Source organism: Dama dama, chromosome 24 (assembly GCF_033118175.1).
Source record: "Dama dama isolate Ldn47 chromosome 24, ASM3311817v1, whole genome shotgun sequence".
NCBI lineage: Eukaryota > Metazoa > Chordata > Mammalia > Artiodactyla > Cervidae > Dama > Dama dama.
The window spans coordinates 20,085,681-20,108,846 of record NC_083704.1 but is presented as its reverse complement, the minus strand read 5'-3'; the positions used below and the strand labels follow the sequence as shown (position 1 = coordinate 20,108,846).

Below are 23,166 nucleotides of genomic sequence, written 5' to 3'. Positions count from 1 at the left end.
CCTCTTTCTCTGTGTCTACAAATGGCAAAAGGTCCTTTAGTCTTCAGAAGGTTCAAGGAGGGATTCCTGACATATGGAACAAAAGGATGAATCCCTACAGTCGATGATCAGAGAAAAGGGACCTGGGTTTTATCCAGCAAAGGCCCTAGGTGGCCTGATGCAATAGGACATGAAGCCCCAAAGGAGACAGACATTGGAAAGAAAGGTAGTCAGTTTACTTTACAAGGTTCCATATCAGTTGGACACCGCCCAGTGACAGTCTGGGAAGTAGATGGTAGTCTATGTGTCACTTTAGTTCTCAGTCTTTGATATGCCAAGTAGGACCAGATCCAAGCATGCATGGCTTGGGGTTGAGTCCTGGAGTTCGTTAACGACTATATGGGGTTGCCTTCCTGAGCTACTCCCCCTCTCTCTACAATCTCCCCAGAACTTTCCAGTTCCCTGGGACTCTCCCTTTTGGTCCTCCACCCAAAAACTTGGCTCTGGTTATCCTGTTCTACCACACAAACACTCTCATATTTGGGCCCACGTTCAAGTCTGAGTAATGGAAGAACTGTGAGTGGAAAAAAGCAATAGCGGTTGATGAGACCCTCTTGAGAGCATAACTCCTCCGATCCAAGAGCCAGTTTCCTCTTCCTCAGTTTTGGCCTTGGCCAAAACTGACTGGCCTTGGCTCATGACTGACTGTTACCACTGTGGCTGTGTGTTGCCAGGGGGCTGTGGCATGAAAGAGAAGAAAAGAAAAATGGAATATTTATGCTCTCTGACCATTAGGAATTCCCTTTTTTATTCCTTGAGCCAGAACTAAGGGATATCTCCTGGACATGGGTTTGCTGTGCCCCAGACTGCACTTTTAGTCCTAGGTTATGTTAAGTTCAAGAAAAGTCCCACACACAGTCTTCCAGGCCTGCTTCTACATCCTCTTTGCCCACCAGAACCTGGTAGTTTCTAATGGAACTCTAGGATCTTGATGAAATATTGTCTCAAGATGTGATGAAATTTAAAAACTCAGTCACTCACACCATCAGGGTATTCTCTAAGATTGGGTGCCTTATTTTTTTATCTTAATTCTGAATACTTTACTATAATTTCGAAGAGTCTTCTGGTTTGGAAAAATCTCAAGACAGCACAAGAGTTACTGACAAGTGGGATATTATATCTAATCAAGCTCCAAGACTAGCAACTTTTCTACCTTTTCCTTCCCATGGCTCATATGCTGGTCTGGGCACATAGAAACAGGGAGAATTGGCAACAGTTGAAGCCTTTCCTGCCCTAACACTTCTGGACTGTAGCCAGAGTGACTCACATTGATTGATCTTTTTCCAAGTTCCATTCTGGAAAGGATTCAACTGCTCTCTTTATCACCTTGTGTATACTGTTATAAGCCCTTCACTGGCCCAACAACATGTATGGAAGCACACCTGTATGTCAGCCACTATGCTGATGTGGCAGGTATAGCAACCAAGAGCTCCAGTGGGAGATTTACAAAATCACAGTACAGTGCTTCAGGAATTATGGCAGATACTAATAATATTCAAAGGCTGGGAGAGAACAGAGAAGCAGAGCTGGCTGAATTAAGGGGCAGGACATCTGGGCAGCTGCCCTTGGAGCCAGTCTCAAAGGGACATCTAATCACCACGGCAGCAAATCAGGTGTCAGTGAATTTCTTATTTTTTTTTTTTTTAATTTCCTTATACTTAGTTAACTGAAGAAATGGGCATCCATTCCTCCCCTACAGAGGATGACAATGCCCTCAAGTGGACAGTTTTTTAAAAAAAAAAAAACCACTCCTATGGTTCCCAGCTCCTCTCTGTAGAGAGTCGCACTGAAATCTGCAAAATTCAGGCCCACTTCTTTGCCAACCTGCTGATTAACCCTCCCAGTCAGCTGAAGTTTCAAAACTCGATAATTCAGGGCCCCGGACTGTTTATTCTAAGAATGGGTGATTTCTTTAAATCTTAATATTGGAACTTTTAAAATGACTGCCAAAAGGCTCCAGGGTTTGGAAAATCACTCAATGAAACTGAAAAGGGAACAAGAGCCACTAAGTTCTTTTTGTAGAATTAAACTCAAGGAAAAAAAGGAACTCTTAAATGTATTTTGAAGACAAGTTGGTAACTATGGTTACCTCTAATTAGTGAGGAGCTCATGGTTTCCAAATTTGAGTGGAGGAAAACTGAAATGAAAAACAATTCCAAATTAGTAAAAATGCTAAGTTCCATTGAGTGCATGTAATGTACTTTAGAAATGCAATTTAATGTCTGTTGAGTCTAGTAATTAAGAAGTTGGTCTTGCATTTTGGATTTTTTAATTTTATTTTTTTCTGTAATTTATTGCATGTTACAAAAATATTGGAACATGACAGATCCGTTTGAAAAATAAAACCAACCAATTGATCCTTCACCATTAAGGGTTGAGAAGTACCACACTACATGTTCTTAAAGTCCCAGGGATTTGACACCTGGCTAAGCCCCTTGTCTTCACCCCTGTGTAATCTGCTGGTCAGAACTCTGGCCTTGACAGCAGCCTCAGAGGGGACCAGAGACTGGGCATCAGCTGATGCAAATGAACGGATCTTCCTACCCAGTTCCCGAGCCAAACAACCATTTCTGTGGTGGGTCAGCCACTCATACAGCTGAGCACAGAAGGCAATAGCTTCTCACAGACTAGTGACCCAAGGGTGATGAACACCGGTGGCTGGAAGTTAGGCAACCAGGGGAGTGGGGAGTCTCATGCATGCTGTTGCTGTTATCCTGCTAGTCTACTTAGTGTCACAGGTGACAAACAGAAGTTCTCTGGGAAGACCAAGGGTTTATGTACTGGGGGGCTTGGGAGAAAACACCTCTCTGGCTTTTCTCTTCTGAATAAGGTCGCTAAACGTTGACCTGCACTTGTGAGTCTCTGCTACCAATGGCCCCCAATGCTGCAGCTGCCTGCCCCTAGAAAACCCTGTTGAATTCTGCCTTGCCCTGTGCCTTCCCTCAGACTGGGGCTCCCTAAGGGAGGGCTGTGTCTCCCCTTATTTTCTGGTTCCCTGAAGGAAGGTTGTTATAACCTGCCCCCTGTGGTTCTCAAGGACAGGGTTGTATTTCTTCAGACTGAGCTCTCTGAGGCAGGGCTGTATCTTACCCTCAGACTGTGGCTCTTCAAGAACAGGGCTGTGTTTCTGTTTTCCTCATAGGAAGCACCCTGAAACAAGGCTGTGTCTCTCCTCAGACTGTGCTGATTTTTCTTCTTTTTTAAAAATAATTAACTAATTTATTTATTATTGTTATTATGTTGGCTGCACTGGGTCTTTGTTGCTGGGGCTTTCTCTAGTTGCAGAGATCGGGGGTGCTACTCACTGTTGCGGACATGAGGCTTCCCATAGCGGAGCTGTGATTCTGGGGTAGGGAGGGGGGTGACACTCAGTACTTGTGGCGTCTGACAGTGAGATCTTCTGTGTCTCCTGAATTGGCAGGTGGCTTCTTAACCATTGGACCACCAGGAAGTCCAAGAGCTGTGTTACTGAGAGTGGTTTCCAGAGGCAGGGCTGCTTCTGTTATCACACTGGGGTCCCAGCAGTCTTGGCAGGTTTTTTGTTTTCTTTTGGCTATGCCCCTCGCATCTTGCGGGATCTTAATTCAACTACCGGTTGAACCCCTATGAGGGCAATGAAAGAGTGAAAGCAGCGAGTGACCCTGAGGGAACACTGTATCTCCCCCTTCCTGTGTCTCCTCAAGGGCAGAGCTGTGTTTCCTCAGATTGAAACTTTCTAAGGCAGGGCGGTATCTTCCCTCAGACCAGGGCTTCCTGACAAACAGCTGCTCCCCTCAGACTTGGAGTTTCTGAGGCAGGGCTGTATCTCCTCAGACTGGCTCTTCAAGAGCAGGGCTGTTTTTCCTCATAGTGAGGCACTCTGAAACAGGGTTATGTCTCTCCCTCAGACTGTTCTGTGTTCTTGTTTTAATTAACTAATTTATTTATTATTATTATTTTGGCTGCGTTAAGTCTTTGTTGCTGGGATCAGGCTTTCTCTAGCTGCAGAGAGCTGGCCTGCTACTCTCCCCTGAGGAGCAGCACACGGCTTCTCATCGCGGAGCGGCAGCTCTAGCGGGCGGGACCTGGGCCGGGGCGCTCAGTACTTCTGGCACACTGGCACGTGAGATCTTCCCGTGTCCCCTGCATTGGCAGGAGGATTCTTAACCACTGGGCCACCAGGGAAGTCCAAGTGCTGTGTGGCTGAGAGTGGTTTCCTGAGGCAGGGATCTTTCTGTTATCACAGTGGGCTGGAAGATGTCTTGGCGGTATTTTCTTTTGGCCAAGTGCCTCGCGACTGGCAGGATCTTAGTTCCTGCACTAACGGTTGAACCTCTGTGAAGGCAGTGAAAGAATGAAAGCAGCAAGTGACCCCTGTGGGGGAACGCTGTATCTCCTCCTCTCCGTGTCTCCTCAAGGGCAGAGCTGTGTTTCCTCAGACTGAAGCTCCCTGAGGCACTATTGCATCTTCCCTCAGACTGGGGCTTCTTGAAGAAGAGCTTCTCTGCTCCCCTCAGACTTAGGATTTTGGAAGCAGGGCTGTATTTCCCCCTCAGACTGTGGCTCTTTGAGAGCAGGGCTGTGTTTCCTCAGCTTGGGGTTCCCTGAGGGTAGGTGTGTGTTTCCCTCAATTCTGGGCTCTCTGAGGAAGAGCTGTATCTCCACTCAGAATGGGGCACCCTGAAGGCAAGGCTATTTTAACCCTCAGATTTGCCCTCCCTGAGGCAGAGCTATATACTCCACTAGTCTGTGACTCTTGAAAAGCAGGGCTGAGTTTACCTCACAGTGAAGCTCCCTGAGGTAAAGCAGTCTCTCGTCTCAGCTTGGGGCTCCCTGAAGGAAGAGCCGTGTTTCCCTCAGATTTGGGCTCTCCAAGGAAGGGGGCTTTCCCTTCAGAATGGGGCTTTCTGAAGGCAAGACTGTATCTCCCCTCAGATTCGAGTTCCCTCATGCAGGGCTGTGTCTCCCCTCAGACTGCGTGTCCCTGGAAGGCAGCGCTGTGTCTCGCCTCAGATTCGGTTTCCCTGAAGGCGCACTCACTCCTCTCACTCCTCAAGCTCAGGGCTGTATTTGGTCAGAGTGGGCTCCCTGAGGCAGGGCTGTTTCTGATCTCAGTATCGAGCTGTGTGGCAGGTCTGTGTCTCCCTCCCAAATTGGGTCTCTTTGAAAGCAGGACTATCTTTCACGACAGTTGGGCTCCCTGAGGTATGGCAGTGTCTCCCCTTCCAGTTTCCTGAAGGATCATTATATCTTCCTTCATTGTAGCTTCTCAAGGGCAGGGCTGAGTTCCTCAGAGTGAATTCCCTGAAGCAGGGCTGTATCTCACTCAGACTCTGTCTCTTGGAGAGCAGGGTGGATATTTCCTCACAGTGAAACTCCCTGAAGTAAAGCAGTCTCTCCTCTCAGCGCTTGGAACTCCCTGAAGGAAGAGCTGTGTTTCTCTCAGATTTGGGCTCTCTGAGGAAAGACTTTAACTCCGTTCAGAATGGGGCTCCCTGAAGACAGGATGTATCTCCCCTCAGATTCGAGTTCCCTCAGGCAGGTCTATTTCTCCCCTCAGACTGGGGCTCCCTAAAGTCAAGGCTGTGTTTCCCTCAGATTCATCCTCCCTGAGGCAGGGCTGTGCTTCCCCTCAGATTCCATGTCCCTGAGGGAATGCCATGTCTCCCCCTCACTGTGGCTCCTCAAGCTAAGGGCTCAGAGCGGGCTCCCTGAGGCAGGGCAGTTTCTGATCTCAGTATGGGGCTCTGTGTGGCATGTCTATGTCTGTCTCCCAGACTGGGTCTCTTAGAGAGCAGGACTATCTTCTCTGCTAGATAGTCAGTGGGGTTCCCTGACGTAGGGCATGTATCCCCTTCAGTGTCTCCCCTTCCAGGTTCCTGAAGGATCACTATATCTCCCCTCACTGTGGCTTCTCAAGGATAGAATTCTCTCCCCTCAGATGAGGACTCCCTGAGGGTAGGGCTGTTTCGCTTACATTCCAATTGTGGAAGGGCTATATCCTCCCTCTTAATGGGGCTCCCTGAAAGCAAAGCTGTGTCTCCCCTCATTCTGGGGCTCCTTGAAGACAAGGTTGTGTCTCCCCTCATATTTGTGTTCCCTGATGGAGCTCAGTATCCCCCCCTCACTGTGATCCTTAAGGGCAGAGCTGTATCTCTCCACAGATTGGAGCTCCTTGAAATCAGTGCTGTGTTTCCCCTTAGAGTGGGGCACCCTGAGGGAGGGCCATATCTTCCTCTCAGGCTTCAAGAGCAGGGCTGTGTTTTCCCATAGTGAGGATCCCTGGGTAGGGAGGTGTCTCCCTTCAGACTAGGGCTCCCTGAAGACAGAAATGCTCCCTTCTCAGAGTCAGGTTCTCTAAAGGAGCTCTGTGTCTCCCCTTCATTGTGGATTCTCAAGGGCAGGGTCTCCATCTCTTGAGGCTTGTGCTCCCTGAAGTCAGGGCTGTATTTTCCTTCAGACTTGGGTTCCCTAAGACAGAGCTGTATCTCACTCAGGCTGTGGCTTTTGGAGAGCAGGGCTGAGTTTTCCTCAGAGCGAAGCTCCCTGAGGTAAAGCTGTCTCTCCTCTCAGCTTGGGGCTCTCTGAGAAAGGGCTGTATGTCCCTTCAGAATGGGGGTCCCTGGAGGTAAGTCTGTATCTCCCCTTAGATTCAAGTTCACTCAGGCAGGGTTGTGTCTCCCCTCAGACTAAGGGTCCCTGAAGGCAGAGCTGTGTCTACACTCGAACCACAGCTCCTTGAAGACAGGGTGATATCTCACCTCAGATTCCTATTCACTGAGGGAGGGTTGGGTCTCCCCCTCACTATGGATCCTTAAGGGCAGGGCTGTGTTTCCTCAGAGTGGGCTCCCTGAGGCAGAACTCTTTCTAATCTCAGTATTAGGCTCTGTGTCTCCCTCTCAGACTGGGTTTCTTTGAGGTCAAGACTGTGTTTTTCAGGGTGGGGCTCCCTGAATAAGGGCTGTATCTCCCCCCTCAGACTATGGCCCTTTGAGAGCAGGACTGTATTTCACAACAGTGGGGTTCCCTGAGGTAGGGCATGTATTTCCTTACAGTTTCCTGAAGGATTGCTAGATTTCCCCTCACCGTGGCTTCTCAAGGACAGAGTTGTCTCCCCTCAGATGTGGACTCCCTGAGGGTAGGGCTGTTTCACTCAGATTCTGGCTGTGGAAGGGCTATATCCCCTCCTCTTAATGGGGCTCCCTGCAGGCAAGGCTCTGTCTCCCCTCAGTCCGGGATTGCTTGAAGAGAGGGTTGTGTCTACCCTCATATTTGAGTTCCCTGATGGAGATCTATATCTTCCCCTCACTGTGATCCTCAAAGGCAGGGCTGTATCTCTCCACAGACTGGGTTTCCCTGAAGTTGGTGGTGTTTTCCCTCAGAGTGGGGCTCTCTGAGCCAGACTTGCCTCAGACTATGGTTCTTTGAGATCAGGGCTGTGTTTTCTTATAGTAGCGCTCCCTGCTACTACAGACACAGGACTGTGTCTGCCCTCAGATTTGGGCTCCCTGAAATCAGGATTGCATTTCCCCTTAGTATGGAGCTTAGTATGGAGTCTCCCCCTCAGACTGTGGTTCTTAGAGAGCAGGACTGTTTCCCCTCAGATTCTGGGTCCCCAAGGGAGTGCTGTCTCCCACTCACTGTAGATTCTCAAGGGCAGGGTTGTATTTCCTCGTATTGGGGCTCCCTGAGGAAGAACTGTATCTTAGAATGGGGCTCCATTCTTAGAATGGGACTTCCTGAAGGCAAGACTATTTTTCCCCAGTTCACACTCCTTGCTGCAGAGCTGGGTCTCCCCTCAGATTTGGGTTCCCTGAAGGAGCTCTGTATCTTCCCCTCTCTGTGGGTCCTCAAGGGCAAGGCTGGGTTTCCTCAAAGTGGTCTCCTTGAGGCAGATCTGTGTCTCCCCTCAAACTTAGGCTCTTCGCGTCAGGGTTGTGTCTCCCCCCATTTTCAGTCTCCTCGAAGGAGTACTGTGCTCCCCTTCACTGAGGTTCCTCAAGGGCAGGGCTGTTTCCTCATTTTGGGGTTCTTACATGCAGGTTCAGTTGCTCAGTTGTGTCCGACTCTTTGTGACACCATGGACTACTGTAGCCAGCCAGTCTCCTCTGTTCATGGAATTTTCCAGGCAAGAATACTGGTGTTGGTTATCATCATCTACTCCACAGGATCATCCCGACCCAGAGAATAATCCTGCGTCTCCTTCATTAGCAGGTGGATTCTTTACCACCATGCCACCCGGGAAGCCCCTGATGAAGGTCCATCCTCCTATCAGACTTGATCTCCTGAAGTCGGGGCTGCCTTTCCCCTCGGAGTGGGTCTCCCTGAGGTGGGGCTGTGTCTCATCTCAAATTCAGGCTCCTTAAGGTAGGGCACCGTGTCCTCTCAGACTGAGGCTTCCTCAGGTATCCATCTTGCTTTCTTTCCTAGGATCTTTCACATCTGCTCAAGGCATTGCTGAGCCTCCATGTTGCTGGCTTAGGCTGAAGGCCCTGCTTTCCCTCTCTGGTTTTCAGTTCTTTGGAACTTCAGAGTTTGATCAGCCTGAACCTTGGGATTTCGTGTGGTGAGATCCTAAGTACCACTGAACAATTACTTACCCCAACCCTGGATTCAATAACAAAGAATAAAAAAGTATTTTAAAAGAAAGATATATTAAAAGGGGGTGGGTTCATTTCAAAAGATGGAAATACCTTAATAGAGAATAGTTTTTTGTAAACTGCTTTTTAAAAATGCTTTTCTGTGTCTCCTGGGAGTGGCAAGAAGCTATTTGGGGTGGTTTCCTCCCCATCCTCTGCTCAATTTTTTCACTAATACCCTAAACCTGTGTATATGCCATCCCCTGGTTTATGAATGCCTCCCTTCAGTTCACCTGGCCTCATGACTTTCCTCAATATTTCTCCTAGGACAGTTGCCTGCCTTGAATTATTGATACTTTTCAGGGAAACGCATACTCATCTGATTTTAGGATTGGACCATCAGGCAGGTTCCTTCAGGTCTTCTGCTGTCTCCAAGTGCCCTCTACAGGCCAAAGAAAATAAATCCTCACAGGATATAGTGTTTTCCAGCCAGGAGCCCAAATGTGCAAAAATTTAATTAAAAAAAAATTTTTTTTTACTTAATCCCCCTTATAACCTCCCAGTCAGTTAAGGTAATTCATAACTTTCTACCTCCACCAACTTCTCCTCATAAAGCATCTAGGTTCTATGACCAGCTTTCATTCTAGCTTGTGGGAGGCACATGTCCACTTTATTTATCCTGTCTTACCCATTGGTTTTAACATCCACTGTTGTCTAAATGAGTTAGTTTTGCAAAATAGTGGTTTCTCTAACTCTATTGTCCTTCTATTCATCTTTCTACTTAGAAGTATGCATTCTAGGTTCCTTTTCCCATCCCTCCTCCATACCTTTACCCTCTGTTTGGAATGCCTTCCCCACTTGGCAAATCCAACTCATCCTGGAAACCCAGATGCAGGGTTACCTTGTCTCAGAGGCTTCCTGCACCAGTTGGTAGATTAATTCACTCGCTCTCTCTCCTCTTCAAGCGTGGTGGCTATAGCTACAGCTGCCTGGCCTCCCTGAGCCTCTGAGACAGAGGCCCCTCCCATGGCAGGACACCCAATCAAACTCTGCCTTATCTGGCACAGTAGAGCTTACTGAGCCCCAGGGTCACCTGGAGGACTTAGTGAAACATACCTGGGCCCTAGCTCCAGGGATTCTGATGAAGCACCCTAAAACCTCACTGGCTTAACAACGAAAGTTGGTTTCTCCTTCAGAGCATATGTCAAATGTGGGACGGCAGGTCTCATGGTTCCTTGGAGATCCAGGATGATGATGGCTCCACCAACTTGTGACACTACCATTTCAAATGCTTGAATTTACAGCAAGAGAGGAAAAATCATGAATGGCCTTTTCTCTGCTCACAGCCCACTGGCCAGAAATAATCCTGTGCCCTGACCACTGCAAAGTGGCTGGGAAACATTGACATCACATGGACAATTTGATGAACACTGGTTTCTCTGCCATAACCACTCGCCCCTTATTTACTGGCACACAGACACACAGACCTGCTCTCAGATCCTCAAACACACCAAGTGCGTTCCTACCTTTGAGCCTTTGTAGCAGCTGCTCTCTTTGCACTGATGCTCCTGTGCCAGAGCTCACATGGTTGATTCAAATGCCACCTCGGACAGGCCTTACCCAACTGCCCAAAGCAGCCACCTAGTCCTTCAGATCAGCCTATTTCAATTCTCTGTACAGCCCTTATTATGCCATATTTGGTTATCTCTTCCCTGTTAAAAGATTGTATGTATACTCCATGAGAGAAATCGACCACTTATCACCGTGTCCCCCCTACCTTCAACAGTGCCTGGTCCATCATAGATGTTCAAAATATTATTTCCTCAGCTCAGTAAGCTAAGGGATTTCCCATTTACAGGTTAAAAAAATGGAGGACCCAAAGAGAAGTGACTTACCCAAGGTCACACCACTACTAAATGGTAGCACTTCATTGAAATCCTTGCCACTGAAACCACCAACACTATGTTTGCTTGTATTACGTCACTGCTTCCACACATTAAAGTGGCAGTAAGTTTTGCCATTTTCTTCTCCGTCTAGTGATCCTCCACTGTCATTGGCTTTTAAATCTCAACCAAGTCCAATGGAAGGCAATACGACAACATCTATTTGGGAATTTATCCTAAAGGTAAGTTCATGTATGTGGAAAATTGCATATATGTGATATTTTTCTCATCTCAGTGTTGTGACAGTGAAAGTTTAGAATTAACTTAAAGGTTCACAGGGGTGTGTATGTATTCACACACGGGCATGTGCATATGGAAGAGTAGTATACAGCCCTGAAAAGAGAGAGCACCTCCAGCTCTGACTGGAAGTTTATCTAAGGGAGAGTATTACCTTAAAAGAAAGGTGGGATACAACAGAAATATATGTCTTTCATTTAAGTTCCCCCAAGAGCTGAATCCCTCATGTCTTTCAGAGATCAACTCCTCAATGAAAAGAACAAAATACAAATCAGTAGCAGTGTGGTTTCCATCATTTGAACTTATTTTATTGGTACTCATCAGCAAATAAAATTTTATTGTTGATTTTGGATGCATTACAACACACTTTTTGGTAGTGGTTGCACAATGTTGATCATTTATTAACTATACTAAATACTGCAACCTCTGAATTGCTGAATTTTACACGGGTATTTCCTTTGTGGTGATGGGTGGCTCCTCTCTCTGAATACATAAAATGGTCCATTCCATCCATGGTTTTCATATTCCTTTTTTATTCTACCTACTGCTTTAAAATACATTCAAATAAAAAGGTATAAGTTCCGTGCAGTGAGTGCACACATACCACAGAGAGGAGGGTTGAAAACATAATTAACCAACACCCTCGTGTTCAGAGAATAAATAGTCTGAAATCATGGGACTGAAGCTTGCTCCTGGGAACTTTCTCAAAGTATCTTCTGTGGACAAAAGTTCACACTCACTCAATTGAAGGATACATCTTTTGCCAAGGGGGTGGAAGAAAAGGGGAATGGGGGGTGCAAAATGATGATTTTACTTGCATATGATGTTATCCTTCCATAAACATCTAGAACAAATGGCCACAGAGCACCGTGATGTGCAGTCCCCAGATTAGAATAAATAAATGATCTGCTTGGACTGGAAAGCCACAGACACACTGTGACCAAGCTGGATAGGACAGAGAATGTTTGTTTAAAATACAGCACACACAAATAATAAATAAAAGTTTGAAACTTAGTGGATGACAGCGATGGGACCAGGCTCCCTGTTTGTTCATGGTTCTCACAACACCTCTACCTTTTCCTAAAGATAAAAAGTGGCACAAGGACATGAAGGGCTTTTCTGGGACCACTCTTTTCTGAAACAAGAGGGCAAAACGTGAGGGTATCGAATGGCTGCAACAGAAGACCACAGATGTGAGAATACGCTCAAGGGTCTCGGGTCTAGAGTAAAGACCAGAACCAGCGGACCACCAAAGCCTTGTTTCTCTGTGAACCAGTTTGGTGTTACCTTTGGCCCTGTTTCTACTCTTCCACTGTTGACAAGTTTCACTCACCACCTTTCCCCCGACCCCTTTTCCTTAAGGTCCTATTGTTAAAGTCACGTTGGGTCTGGTCTTAATCAATTGGCTGTGACACTGGGTCCCAGAAATAAGCTGCTATCTCACTAGCTGCTTGGTGTGTCTGAAACTTGTATTTTGGTGTCACAGAACCACAGAGAGAACATTTTACTGCGACTTCCCATCTAGTACCATTACTTCCCTGCATATATTAAAAAAAAAAAAAACATGGAAAAAGTAAATCACACGAACACACAGGGGCTGCCAAATGGTGCAGCAGGAGTGTAAATACATTCTCTTTCAGGTCAGATATCTGGCCTGACAGTGGATTACAAAACATGGAAGGATGACTTCGCATCGAAGGCATGAGAAGAAAAAGTCACAGGTCAAAAAAAGAAGCAACCGTCCATTGGGGCCAAGCAGTTAAGGTCTTAAAAAAGCTGGGACCCCAGAAAGAAAGAACAACTCTTCCATCATGAAAGCTACGGCAACTGCACGTGGCTGCGGACGGAGGCCCCTTACGCTCCTACGGGGCAGGAGAGGCGAGATGCCCAGTGACGCTGGGGTGGCAGAACCACTGTGCCACCTGATAGCTCAGGATGTGTGGCTCTGGCAGGCAGCCACAAGTTCACTGGTTTCCTATCCATGGGATAAGAACACACTTGGGGGTTTCAGTGCTTCTCAAAGGAAAGAAGAAGGAAAGACACCCGGCTGCTCCTGCCCCCGCCCGCCAGCATAGGCTAGGTCCTCAAGAGAGTGATGTCGGTGCGGGGGCGCTTCCTGCAGGATCTGAAGGAAGGGCAGGGTGGATACAGGTCTCCAAGTCCTATGTACACATTTTACAGAGTCTCCACTCTGCCCCCATTAGGCACGAGGTTGATTTGTCTAGCTCAGGAGGGGATGGACAGAGGAGGGCAGAGGGAGCGTGCGCAGGGCAGGGGGAGGAGAGGGAGGCGGGAGCCAGCCTGGTCTCCTCTAGGGGAAGGGCCTCTTCCCAGCCTCACCGTAAGCTAGTTTGTTTGGGAAGCTTAGCACCCATCAAGATGCCCGAGGTGAGGGTCACAGGGGCTTTCATCTGCATGCTGGACCCCACCATGGTGGGGAAGCTGCGGTTTCGTCGGATGCCACTGTTGAGCTGGAGCCCACCGATGGCACTCGTGACGGTGGGGCATCCGAGGGGCAGGCCTTCGGGTACCAGGCCTCTGGGGACGAGGGCCTGCGCAGGGCCTGGGGGCCCACAGAGAAGAGGTCCCTGGTCCTCAGTCAAGGCGGGGACGTGGGCTCGCCCCGAGTTCACCACTTTGGCCACGCCAAACCTCCTGACTTTGTCCACGAGGTTGAGGTTGGAGACAGACACGTCGGTCTGGCTTTCACTGCTCCGGACTGCCTTCTTCTCCCTCACCTCCCTCAGGATGGAGCTGGCTGGCTTGGAAGCCAGGAAGTTGTCGTAGGGAGGGCTTGTGCACTTGAACTCAAAGGAAGGTGGAGAAGATGTGGGTGTCTGCATAGGTGAGTTGGGTGGTGTGGAGGGGATCACGGCCATCCTGGGAGTATAGGAGTGCAGGAGGGTGCCCCGACCGGCCCTGTCCCAGCTCTGGGGGTCATACACAGCCGCGGAAATGCCCCGCTCCTTCAGCAGCCACACCAGCCCCAGGGACGTGCTCATGGTGGTCGTGGACTCACGGACGTTAGTGAAGGATTCGGCCAGGCTCAGCCTCCGGGGAGTGCACGGCGTGGCCACTGGTGTGGATTTCAAGTGGCTGGCACTGCCACAAGCCGGAGTCGGGGCCGAGTTAAGGCTGATAAGAAAACACAACAGGTCATTGATCAGAAAATGCCCAGGAGAACCAAGGAAAGGGTCCGGGCCAGCCTCCTGCAGGGGTGCAGGGCAGGCCTGGGACATACTGAGGGGACTCCTCCAACCCAGGCTCCCTGGATGCCTCTTTTCATGTCTGATCCTCCCTCTCATCTGTAGAGGCCATGGAGTCTCTGAAACTTGGGGGGCTGGTTTACATTAACAGGAAGCTGCACGTGATTCCCTTCTCTCAGACCTAGAGGGTGAGTACAGTTGTTGCCTTTACAAGTGAGGAAATTAGGCTCAGATTAGGTGACTTACTCAACGTCACACTCAGCTACTCAGTGGAAGATCCTTGGATTTGAACCCAAGTCTGAGTGACCCCAAAGATAAGAGAGGAAGCCCTGCAGCAGACAGGTGCTCTGTCTCTACCAATTTCCTCAAATTCCTGCACTCACACAAACTCGGGAGTGGGGATGCTGGTGGGTGGGGAGCACTCAGAGGAACACAGGATTAGAAACCACAGCAGATCCTGAAGCTTAAAATGGTAGTCTTCAAAAGGCACAGGTGGATTTCTACAAAACTGATCTATAAGCAATCCAGGGCGAAAAAAATCTGTACTTGGCCACAGAACCACTTCTAGAGAGCTTTTCCATTTTTGTTTCAGGCTGCCATTCTTTCAAACTCAGGCAAAAAGCTTTCTCCTGCTACTTACTTCTCAGGTTTTTTTTATCCCTGATGAGATCATAAGGACTTAGAGAAGAAGGCAGGGGTGCAGTGTTGAGTCCTGCAGCTACCATCAGAAGAGTGCCAGGGCACCAGCCTCTCCCCAGGGGAAGCTCTGTCCACTGGTTTTCAACACAATCTCTTCAAACATAGAGCTGGGGGACGGGGAAGCCAGGTTCTCCAGAGGCAGGAAGGGAGATGGAGACAAGCTAAAACTTAGAAATCCCCTTCCGGTAAGAACCTTGGTTAGACCTGTATTAGTGTTGGCACTTGGCTTGACTGGGGTGTTTAGACAGGTTAGGGGTATCTGCTGTCAAGGCCGAATTAGGCAGGCACAACCACAGAGACACATCCACGCCCACATTGCGGGTTAGTGGCGGCCACACGTGCACACACAGCTCCTTCACAGGGCCCTGCCAGGCGGGCCCTGCTGGCAGTGTGCTCACCCCCTGCCTTGCCTGTGGACTCACTCTCTGCCCTATATCTGCTCTCAGCTCAACAGGGCCTGGGGCTGCTTCGTCGTCCTCCTCACATGACCTGCGGAGAATCATTCATAGTTGAAGGTGCTCCTTGGGGTGGCTGCTCCCTGTGAGCTGGCCCAGCTCACCTCCCTCCTATGAGATACTTTCCACTCACCCTGACACCTCGCGCCACAGAGAAAATGGCTGAGGGGGGTCACACCACCATGTTGGGTAAGACCGTTTTCCCTTTCATCAGAAGCTCTGGGAGGTCAGAAATCTAGTCAAACAGACCCTTCCCCCAACCCCACCAAGGCCACACAAGTCCTCTCGTCAGATGGTGCCAACTTCTATCACTTCTTGGAGGCACCCAAGGGAAATGGACCACACCAAGCATGTGGTTCTGTTCAAGTTTTATCATTTCGGTTGTTACAGTGTGGCTGCGATGCACGCATGGTTCCTGGGGCTATTTCCAGAGGCATAAGGGTTACCACAGGGTTCAGTAACTCCATTCTGTGAAAGAACATGTTCTACTGGCAAATTCTGGGGCAAAAAGCCAACAGACTTGGCCTTAGAGCCTGCGGTAGTGCCCTGAACTTCAGCTGGTTGAGGCGGGGCCTAAGAATCTTTCATGGCCAATAAGAAGGCAACTTAAAGTGGGTCCAGGTCTCTCTATTCTGTGCTGGGTCTGAATCAATAGGGGTCTTGATTCAAAAAAAAAAGGATGGGACTTGAACAGGTGAGAGATGCTTCCACTGGCTGGAGTTGGTTTTGAACAACCCTCTTTCTATTTCAGCTTTCCTTGACAGTAAGTCTTGCAGGGAGTGCTCCCACCTCACCCCACCCTGCCCACCCCGCGGCTGGGTCCCTTACCTTGGTGTGACCCGCGTGAGCTCGTCTGAAGGATGCAGGATGCGACAGGTGGTGAAGGTGAAGGTGGAGTTGGTCTGTGACATGCACTTCCCAGGGTGGTGGGCTAAATTGGGGGGAGGGGAGGAACAAGATATAGTCCTTGCATCCAAGTAAACCCACGAGAAAAGTCAGAGTCCCGCATGGCCCTCAACAGATGCAAGAAGCGATGAGCTACCTTGTAAACTGGATCTGGGCGAGGAAGGTGAAACGCGAATGTTCTGGGTCGAAGGTGGTCCCTCAAAAACAACCACACTTTTGAGCACTGGCATGCAGAGCATCGAATTCCAGCTTCCAACCCAATCCAGACAGGGTTTCCCATCAGCGTTCTTTGGCCAGTAGTGGATCCAGTTTGAAGGGCCAAAGGGCCCTTGGGGGTAAATTTGGGTTCCCTCCTCAGAGATCTGAACCGGCTTCCTTCTTTTGTTGCTTTACTTTTCTTTTCACTGGCAGATAGGTGCCAAGCTCTGCCAAGGGGAGGGGAGAGGTGCAGGGCAGGGAGAGGCACTTACACCTAGAAACAGCGCAAGGCTCATGGGCTCCCTTTTCAGTTTATACAAAAAGGGGCTTGAGGAAGCTGGCTCCACTACTGCCTATCTGTGGTCGGCAGGGAAGGAGATGGAGCCTCAGCTGCCTCAGCAACAACACTGCTGGCAAGAGTCCCAGGGCCCAGGCTCTCTGCCAGGACTGGGCTGGCACACAGCACTGTAAGCAGCACCAGTCCCCCTGAGCTGCTTTCTTGCCATTTCTAGGATGTCTGGTTTCTGATGAAAATGAGTAAGTTGTCCTCAACTTATTTCCTTTGAAAGCTCCAAAGAGTTGTTAAGGCAGCTGAAGACTAGGATCTGGAGCAAAGTAAATCACAGAAGCTTTAGGACCATGCATCAGAAAACCACAGGTGAGAAGTAGGAATAGAGTCTACAGGAGACATCATGATTGTAGAGGTCATCCTCATTCACAACTCAAATGTAAAAGGAAAAAAATAAAAATAAAAGGAAAAAAAAAAAATGTTGCTCCCAACAGCATGCATGGTGAGGTCTAGGATCATTCCCTCCTCCCCACCAACTCCACCCCTGCAGCCTCTCAGCCCCCAGAGACCTCCTGGGAGAAAAACGATTAGGATATTGGAGGCCATGAGCACGCTGAAGATTCAAAAGTCTGGAACTAGAATCTTCTAGCTCTTTATGGCAAGTTTTCTCTTGGATTTGACAAAAAGGAAAACAAACCAGAAGAGATCAGTGCCCCAAACCTACAGATCCACACACAGGTGACTGTGTCTTTAAAAAAAGAAAAAGGAAAAACAAGAAACTAGATGAAATAAAAAAAATATTGGAGACACGCAAATTGAAGGCAGGCAGGACAAAGCCAAAGCACAAAAATGGTGGCAGTGACTCAGGAGCTTTGCAAGACTGGTTTGCCCTGATGACTGTGGCCCAAGTCATCTCTGGGTGGCAAGGAAGGCTCCGGTAGCCCCTGCCACGGCAGCCAGCATCACAGCCACAAGAGCAAACTCTCAGCCTCAAGGAGCTCCAGGCAAAGCAGGAGGGGTGTGGGAAACACATGTAAAAATAGCCTTTATGCATCTTTGTTGCTCAATCAAAAAAGTAGTGGTTTAGGAACTCAGATAGCTGAGAAATGACTGTGAGCAAAATAAAAAGGGAAGAAGCTATGAAGAAAAGGCAACCAACCAATCACGATTCTCTGATTGCAATAAAGTCTAGAAACAAAAGCAACAGAAAACCTGAGAAGAGCATCCCAAATAACAGACATGATGGGTTATTTGGGAGGAAAGAAAGAAAAATGCAGTAAGTAGAATTAGGACAGAACGGTTATAAGAGAGAGAACATTTTTTTAAAAAAACCAAACAAAAGCAAGGCTGGATTTAAACTTAGAAGCATACTCCATTTAAACACATGGCCAGAATATCAAATCAAAAGGTCACACACGTTCACCTCCTCCTCCACCCCATTACGTATTGGATCTTCAATCGCAACAGCTAGTGTGAGATGGACATTTTAGACACCGTTGCATCAGCAGAAGCAAAACCCATCTTATGCAAATGGGTTTTGGGAATAGGAAAAGGCTGCTAAAATTCAGAGGTCATCATTCCCCAGAAGCGATGGACAGCTTGAGAAGACCGAGGTAAATCAACAAGGATCAAAAGTGCCAAAGCCAGAGGTTCAGCCCCTCTGCAATACCACTGGGACGCCTGGACCCGCCAGCTCTCTGAGTCACCACTGCCCGCCGGGCCGCTGCAGCATCTCCCTTCCTTGGGATACAACACAGACAGAGTGAGTTGCCACAGAGCCGTTAAGGGCTGATTCCTACAGTTCTGTGTACAGGAGAGAGCAAATTCCCAAAGCAGGAGGCGCTAAGTCTTCAGGGCAGGGAGCAGGGGCTCAGCGAGAGGGCCCAGGCCCTACTGCGCCCCAAAGCCCTGCCTTCGGTGCTGTGAGTTCGTCTTGTGCTGTTCACAAGAGGCCTCCAAGGACGGGCTTTCCTGGATTTAATGCTCTGACTTCCTACTTAAATCCTCCTTCTTTTTCTCAGTCTGATTGGAAGACCGCAGTGCTGTGAGCTAGAAGTACAAACACTGACAAATACTTTCATCAAGTATTTTATTTAGGAATGAACTTGCATTTCTTCCCCTCTCCTCCCCCAAGCCCCTAATCCTTAATTATTTTTATTTGTTCTTCCTCCTCCAGGTTCTGAAACTGGTACAAAATACTAATCTTTCAAAGGGAACTTTTACACTTAGTTAATCCTTGATTATTCAAGATTGTCTCTGCATGAATTTTTCTGGGGTAAAATAAGTTCTGTGATGAGTCCATGTGGGAAAAACTCCATAAACCTTTGTTTGCCCTGTGCTTTGTCATTAACGTAAATGCTGTTTGGGACTAATGCAGTTTTAACAGGTGTTTTTCTCTGAGGAGTAGGGAAACAAGGGCAGTTTCAGATAGAGCAGAATCGGTTTTTATCTTTTCTTTTTAAAAAATAAGATAAAGGTGATTTTAAACTACACAGTGTTACAAGATGACATTTGAAAACCCTTAGTACCAGGCTTAACATGGGCCTGTAACTCTTTTTCTCTGCTTCTTAAGCATTTCTTCTACACAGCCCCCATCTACAGTTTGAAAGACCCATGAGTCCCCAATGCAGACATTCAGCCCATCGGTTCCAGGAAGGTTTCTAGCACAGAGACTGAAAACCACATCACAAGATCTTATTCTGGCTTCTGTACAACTTTTGGTTCCTGCAAAACTTAAAAAAATGAAAAGTTTAGTTGACCCACGGCACCACGTTTTCTACTCTCTGTTTCATCTAAAGAGTGACTGAACAGAGGAATAATCTCATGGCGTGGCAGAGAGAACCGGAAATTCTTTCAAGTGGCTTCTGGGGTATCTTCAGGAGATAAAGTGACTTTTTGGAATGCTGTTAAAAAGTCAAAAGTGCAAATATAAAAATCTCTTTGGAGTCTTAACATGCCAACAGAGCTGGATCCCGTGCCCTCTTGCCTTCTTGTCTGTCCTTCTTGTCTGCAACCACCGACATGTGTGGGGAGCTGGCCTGGCTAAGTTGCCCCAAGTTCATCATCCAGCTGGTGCTCCTGAAGCCAGTTCAAGGGTGCACTTCTCCAGGGCATCACTAGGTGGTACAACTGGACAACAAACCTGAAACTCAGTTCCCACCGACGTGCTCCCTCAAGGGCCCTTCACTTTAGAAAAGGCTGAGTGCAAATACCCACTCAACAGTCCACGTGGGCCCCTCCCAGCACTAGAGCACCCCCCTATGGTTTTCAGAGATGAGGTTCCTAGAGAAAACGCTTCTAGAGAGCAGGCTTGTTCTGGAAGTTTTAAGTAGGGTTGACTCCATGCTGTTTGAGACAAGTCAGTAGAGCAATTCTTCATTCATTTTTCCACTTCAGGCTGTGTTGGCCTGTTTTGCTGTGGTGTAGTATACACTTTGATGCAAGAGCCCAGAACTTCCTTAACATCTCCTAACACAGGGGTGCGAGCAGATCCTGGCTCTGTCCATCATGACCAAATTCCTATAACTGCTGCACACCAGAGCAAGGTTGAAACGTCTGGCCACAGTGGGAACTCCTCAGCTCTCTAGGTAGAGACAAGAAGGAACATCCCCAGACACAATGGTCTGTGAATTGAATGTACCAGACTTTTCCTTCCAGATTCTTCAGGTCTCCACGGCCAACGTTCCCTCACAAGCCCCTTTGGGTCCTGCTTCCCCAGTGGGACTAAGTGTGAGAGAATGCCCACTGGAGGCTTTGTTCATACCAGCCCCTGCCCCAGAGGAGGCTGGAGTGATACTCAGTTCCTTAATCGTCTGCTTTTTTTAGCTGTTCCCTTCCCTTCAAGTAACTTGCCTAAGCAGAGTCTGCTATGTCACAAATAAGAAAGCTACAAAGGAAGCTAGTTCTTGGCTTTTGCTTCTGAGGGGCCGAAGAGCTGCACCTTCAGGGATTTCCAAGGGTATTTTTGACCAAATGAGATTTTTGCTTTCAACGCTTACTTTAGGACCTCAGCCCCAAAGATAACACAGCTCTACGGCAGAACCATTGCCAGGCAGGCTGCCAGGACGTGTAGGAGTCTGTTTTAGGACATTTCTCCTACTGGAAATGGTCTCCATGTGTATGAGTATTAAATAAGCTGACCTTTACTTTCTTCTATGTTGCTTTAATCCTGCCTCTGTCTTCCCTTTAAGAATCAAGGCATCCAGGTAATTCAACTGGACTGTCCATCCAAACCACCAACCATCTGCTGACCTAACTGTGTGATTTTAAACTCCAATCTTAAACCTTTACCACATGCAGGCTCTTCACTACACGTAAATACCTAAAATTCGAAACACTGACAGCACAAGATTATTTCTGATAAAAGTACACTTTCTCTATGAATTAAAACAAAATACATTACTGAAATAAAGTAAAACTAATCATCTAAAAATTGTTTATCATAATCCATTTTAATCATCTAAATTATTTACAAATATAACAAGGATTCATCCTTTTTAAAGACATGGAATTATAAAAATCAAATAATGATACAATAATACATTAAAATATATTAATAAATATTTTTCAGTACTCAAAATGTTTTCTCCATGAGAGAGCAGGCTCTAGACAAAACTGCCTAATATACAAGTTTTCCCAATTTCCTCCCATAATACCAGTTGTTATAAAAGAAAGGTTAATCACCTTCTGTCTTCAAAGGTTCTCCCTACTAAGTCTTCCCAGGCAGATGGAAGCTCCTGGAATTATGCTGTTTGGCAACAGGAAAGGGGAGACCAAGGCAGAGAGCAGGCCAGCCTGAGTACAAATCCCAAGACAGAGGATGCCCCAGGCCTCCCCGTGGAAGCTTATCTGTCTGCCCATGACTCCACGATTATGTGCTTAATGTCACTCAGGGCCCCTGGGATGATTCGCGTCGAGTGACGTGCTTCTTACGTTCCAAGATCAGAATGGTCCCATCATTCCCCAGAGGAAAAAAAGCCAAATCATTGGCCATGCCTTTCCCTCTGGCACAGAACTTTTGACACATCTTACTCAGAAAACAATCTCAGAAGAACCCTTGTCTAGATGATCAGACCTTCTCTAAATTCCCTTTAGCAATCTAATTCTTTTTGCGCCACACACTTCCAATGTGACCCCTCTACAGTTTCCACTGGAGGTTTGTGTGCTCTTCTCAAGAGTTGTTAGGATGGATTTGTTCCAGGTTTGAGGAAGGAGAGAAGAAGCAAGATATGCCTCTGTCTGTGGTTAGGAAAGTGTTCAGGACTTAGCTCCTCATACCTGGTCCCCTTGCCCCCGCTGTCCTCAGAGGGATATTCTTAGCTGACACTATAAGCTTTATCCCTTCTCTACAATTTTTCAAAGATGAACCTAATGGTGCTTCTTTAAACTTACAGCATTCACTTCTATTTCACCTGTCAGGCTGCAGGGAGGGGTCACCACACTTAATACAATGCTTGCTGCTTCAGTCACAAAATCAGCAGACACAGTGTCTCTTGCACCACTGTCTGCCTTCCAGAAGGGCACTGATGCTGATGACAAAAGGAGGTAACAATACCTAAGCTGGTTTCCTCTTTGTGAGAAGATCCTAAATAATAAGCAGTTTCATTCCCTTGCAAGCTGAATTTGGTAACTTAATGGCTAAAAAATAAAAATAAACCTAGGTGTTAAACAATCTTTTTTACTTGATGATACCTAAAGTTTATGTCAAAGGAAAAAAAATTTAAAAAAGAGTCCCTTGGCCACAGGTGTGTGAACTTACCCAGGGGATGGGAGACACCACCATGAACCTCAGCTCTCAACTGCTCTGTACTATATGCGAGTGTTGTACCTTCCATGAATGAAAATTGTCAGTCACAAAGATGAATGTGCTCTTCTCAAACCTGGTGACTTGGAAATGTCATTAGGAAGATGACATTGGGTTAATTCTTCTTTATCTGGGTCTCTCTCCCTCAGCCCAAGCAATGAGGAGGTCCAGGAAGTCTGGGTAAATAGTAACCCATGTGATCCTGTGATCCCAGGGCCCCGAACACAAAGCCTTGCATCCCAGTGACCTCTAGGATGTATAATTCTGCAAACTCATGGTCATAACTTTAATATTGGGGGTGGGGGGGTGGGAGAAGTGGGCGGGAAGAAAACAGAGATCAGGCAGGGCTCTTTTCCAGATTCATCTAGAGTTCTCTCTCTAAAAAAGCTTACTGACATTCTCTTAGGGTTTGCTGGATTAAGGAGAATTGCTAAAGCACTTTTAAAAAATCCACTTTGAACACATGTATAAGCTGGAATGAAAACACACATATCTTCACTACAGTTAGGTAATGAACAGGCTGATCTCTGAAGTGCTGTCTGAAATCCTGAACACTTTCTGGGCTTCTTCCAATTTTACTGTATTATGCAGGTAACAGAGTCTTTCATTAACCTTCTGAACATTCCAGCACTCAAAATTGCCCCTAAAATTGCCCAGCTCAGCTCAGTTTGGAGGTCATCAGAGGACTCGAAAAGCTGCCCCTTAGACAGGGGAAGCAACCCAGAACAGAAATGGGGAGCTGATGCTCGGGATTGGGGGGCGGGAATGATGGGGCAATAATCCACTTCTTTTTAGCAGCCTTTCCTGCTCCCCTTCAAGAGCCTGCTGGGCCA

At 47.6% G+C, this 23,166-nt stretch overlaps 1 protein-coding gene across 6 annotated transcripts in view; it reads right to left on the bottom strand.

The window, feature by feature from the left end:
- Positions 1-11,060: 11,060 nt before the first annotated feature.
- The window catches only part of TRAK1 (trafficking kinesin protein 1), a 99,031-nt gene continuing 86,925 nt past the window's right edge, over positions 11,061-23,166 (bottom strand). For all 6 annotated transcript variants that reach the window (XM_061127859.1, XM_061127860.1, XM_061127861.1 and 3 more), the window contains 2 exons: positions 15,966-16,068; positions 11,061-13,912 (listed from right to left, as the gene is read on the bottom strand). In XM_061127859.1, the coding sequence (XP_060983842.1) occupies positions 13,114-13,912; positions 15,966-16,068 (902 nt within the window). In that variant the 3' untranslated portion in view covers positions 11,061-13,113. The remainder of the gene's footprint in view (positions 13,913-15,965; positions 16,069-23,166) is intronic.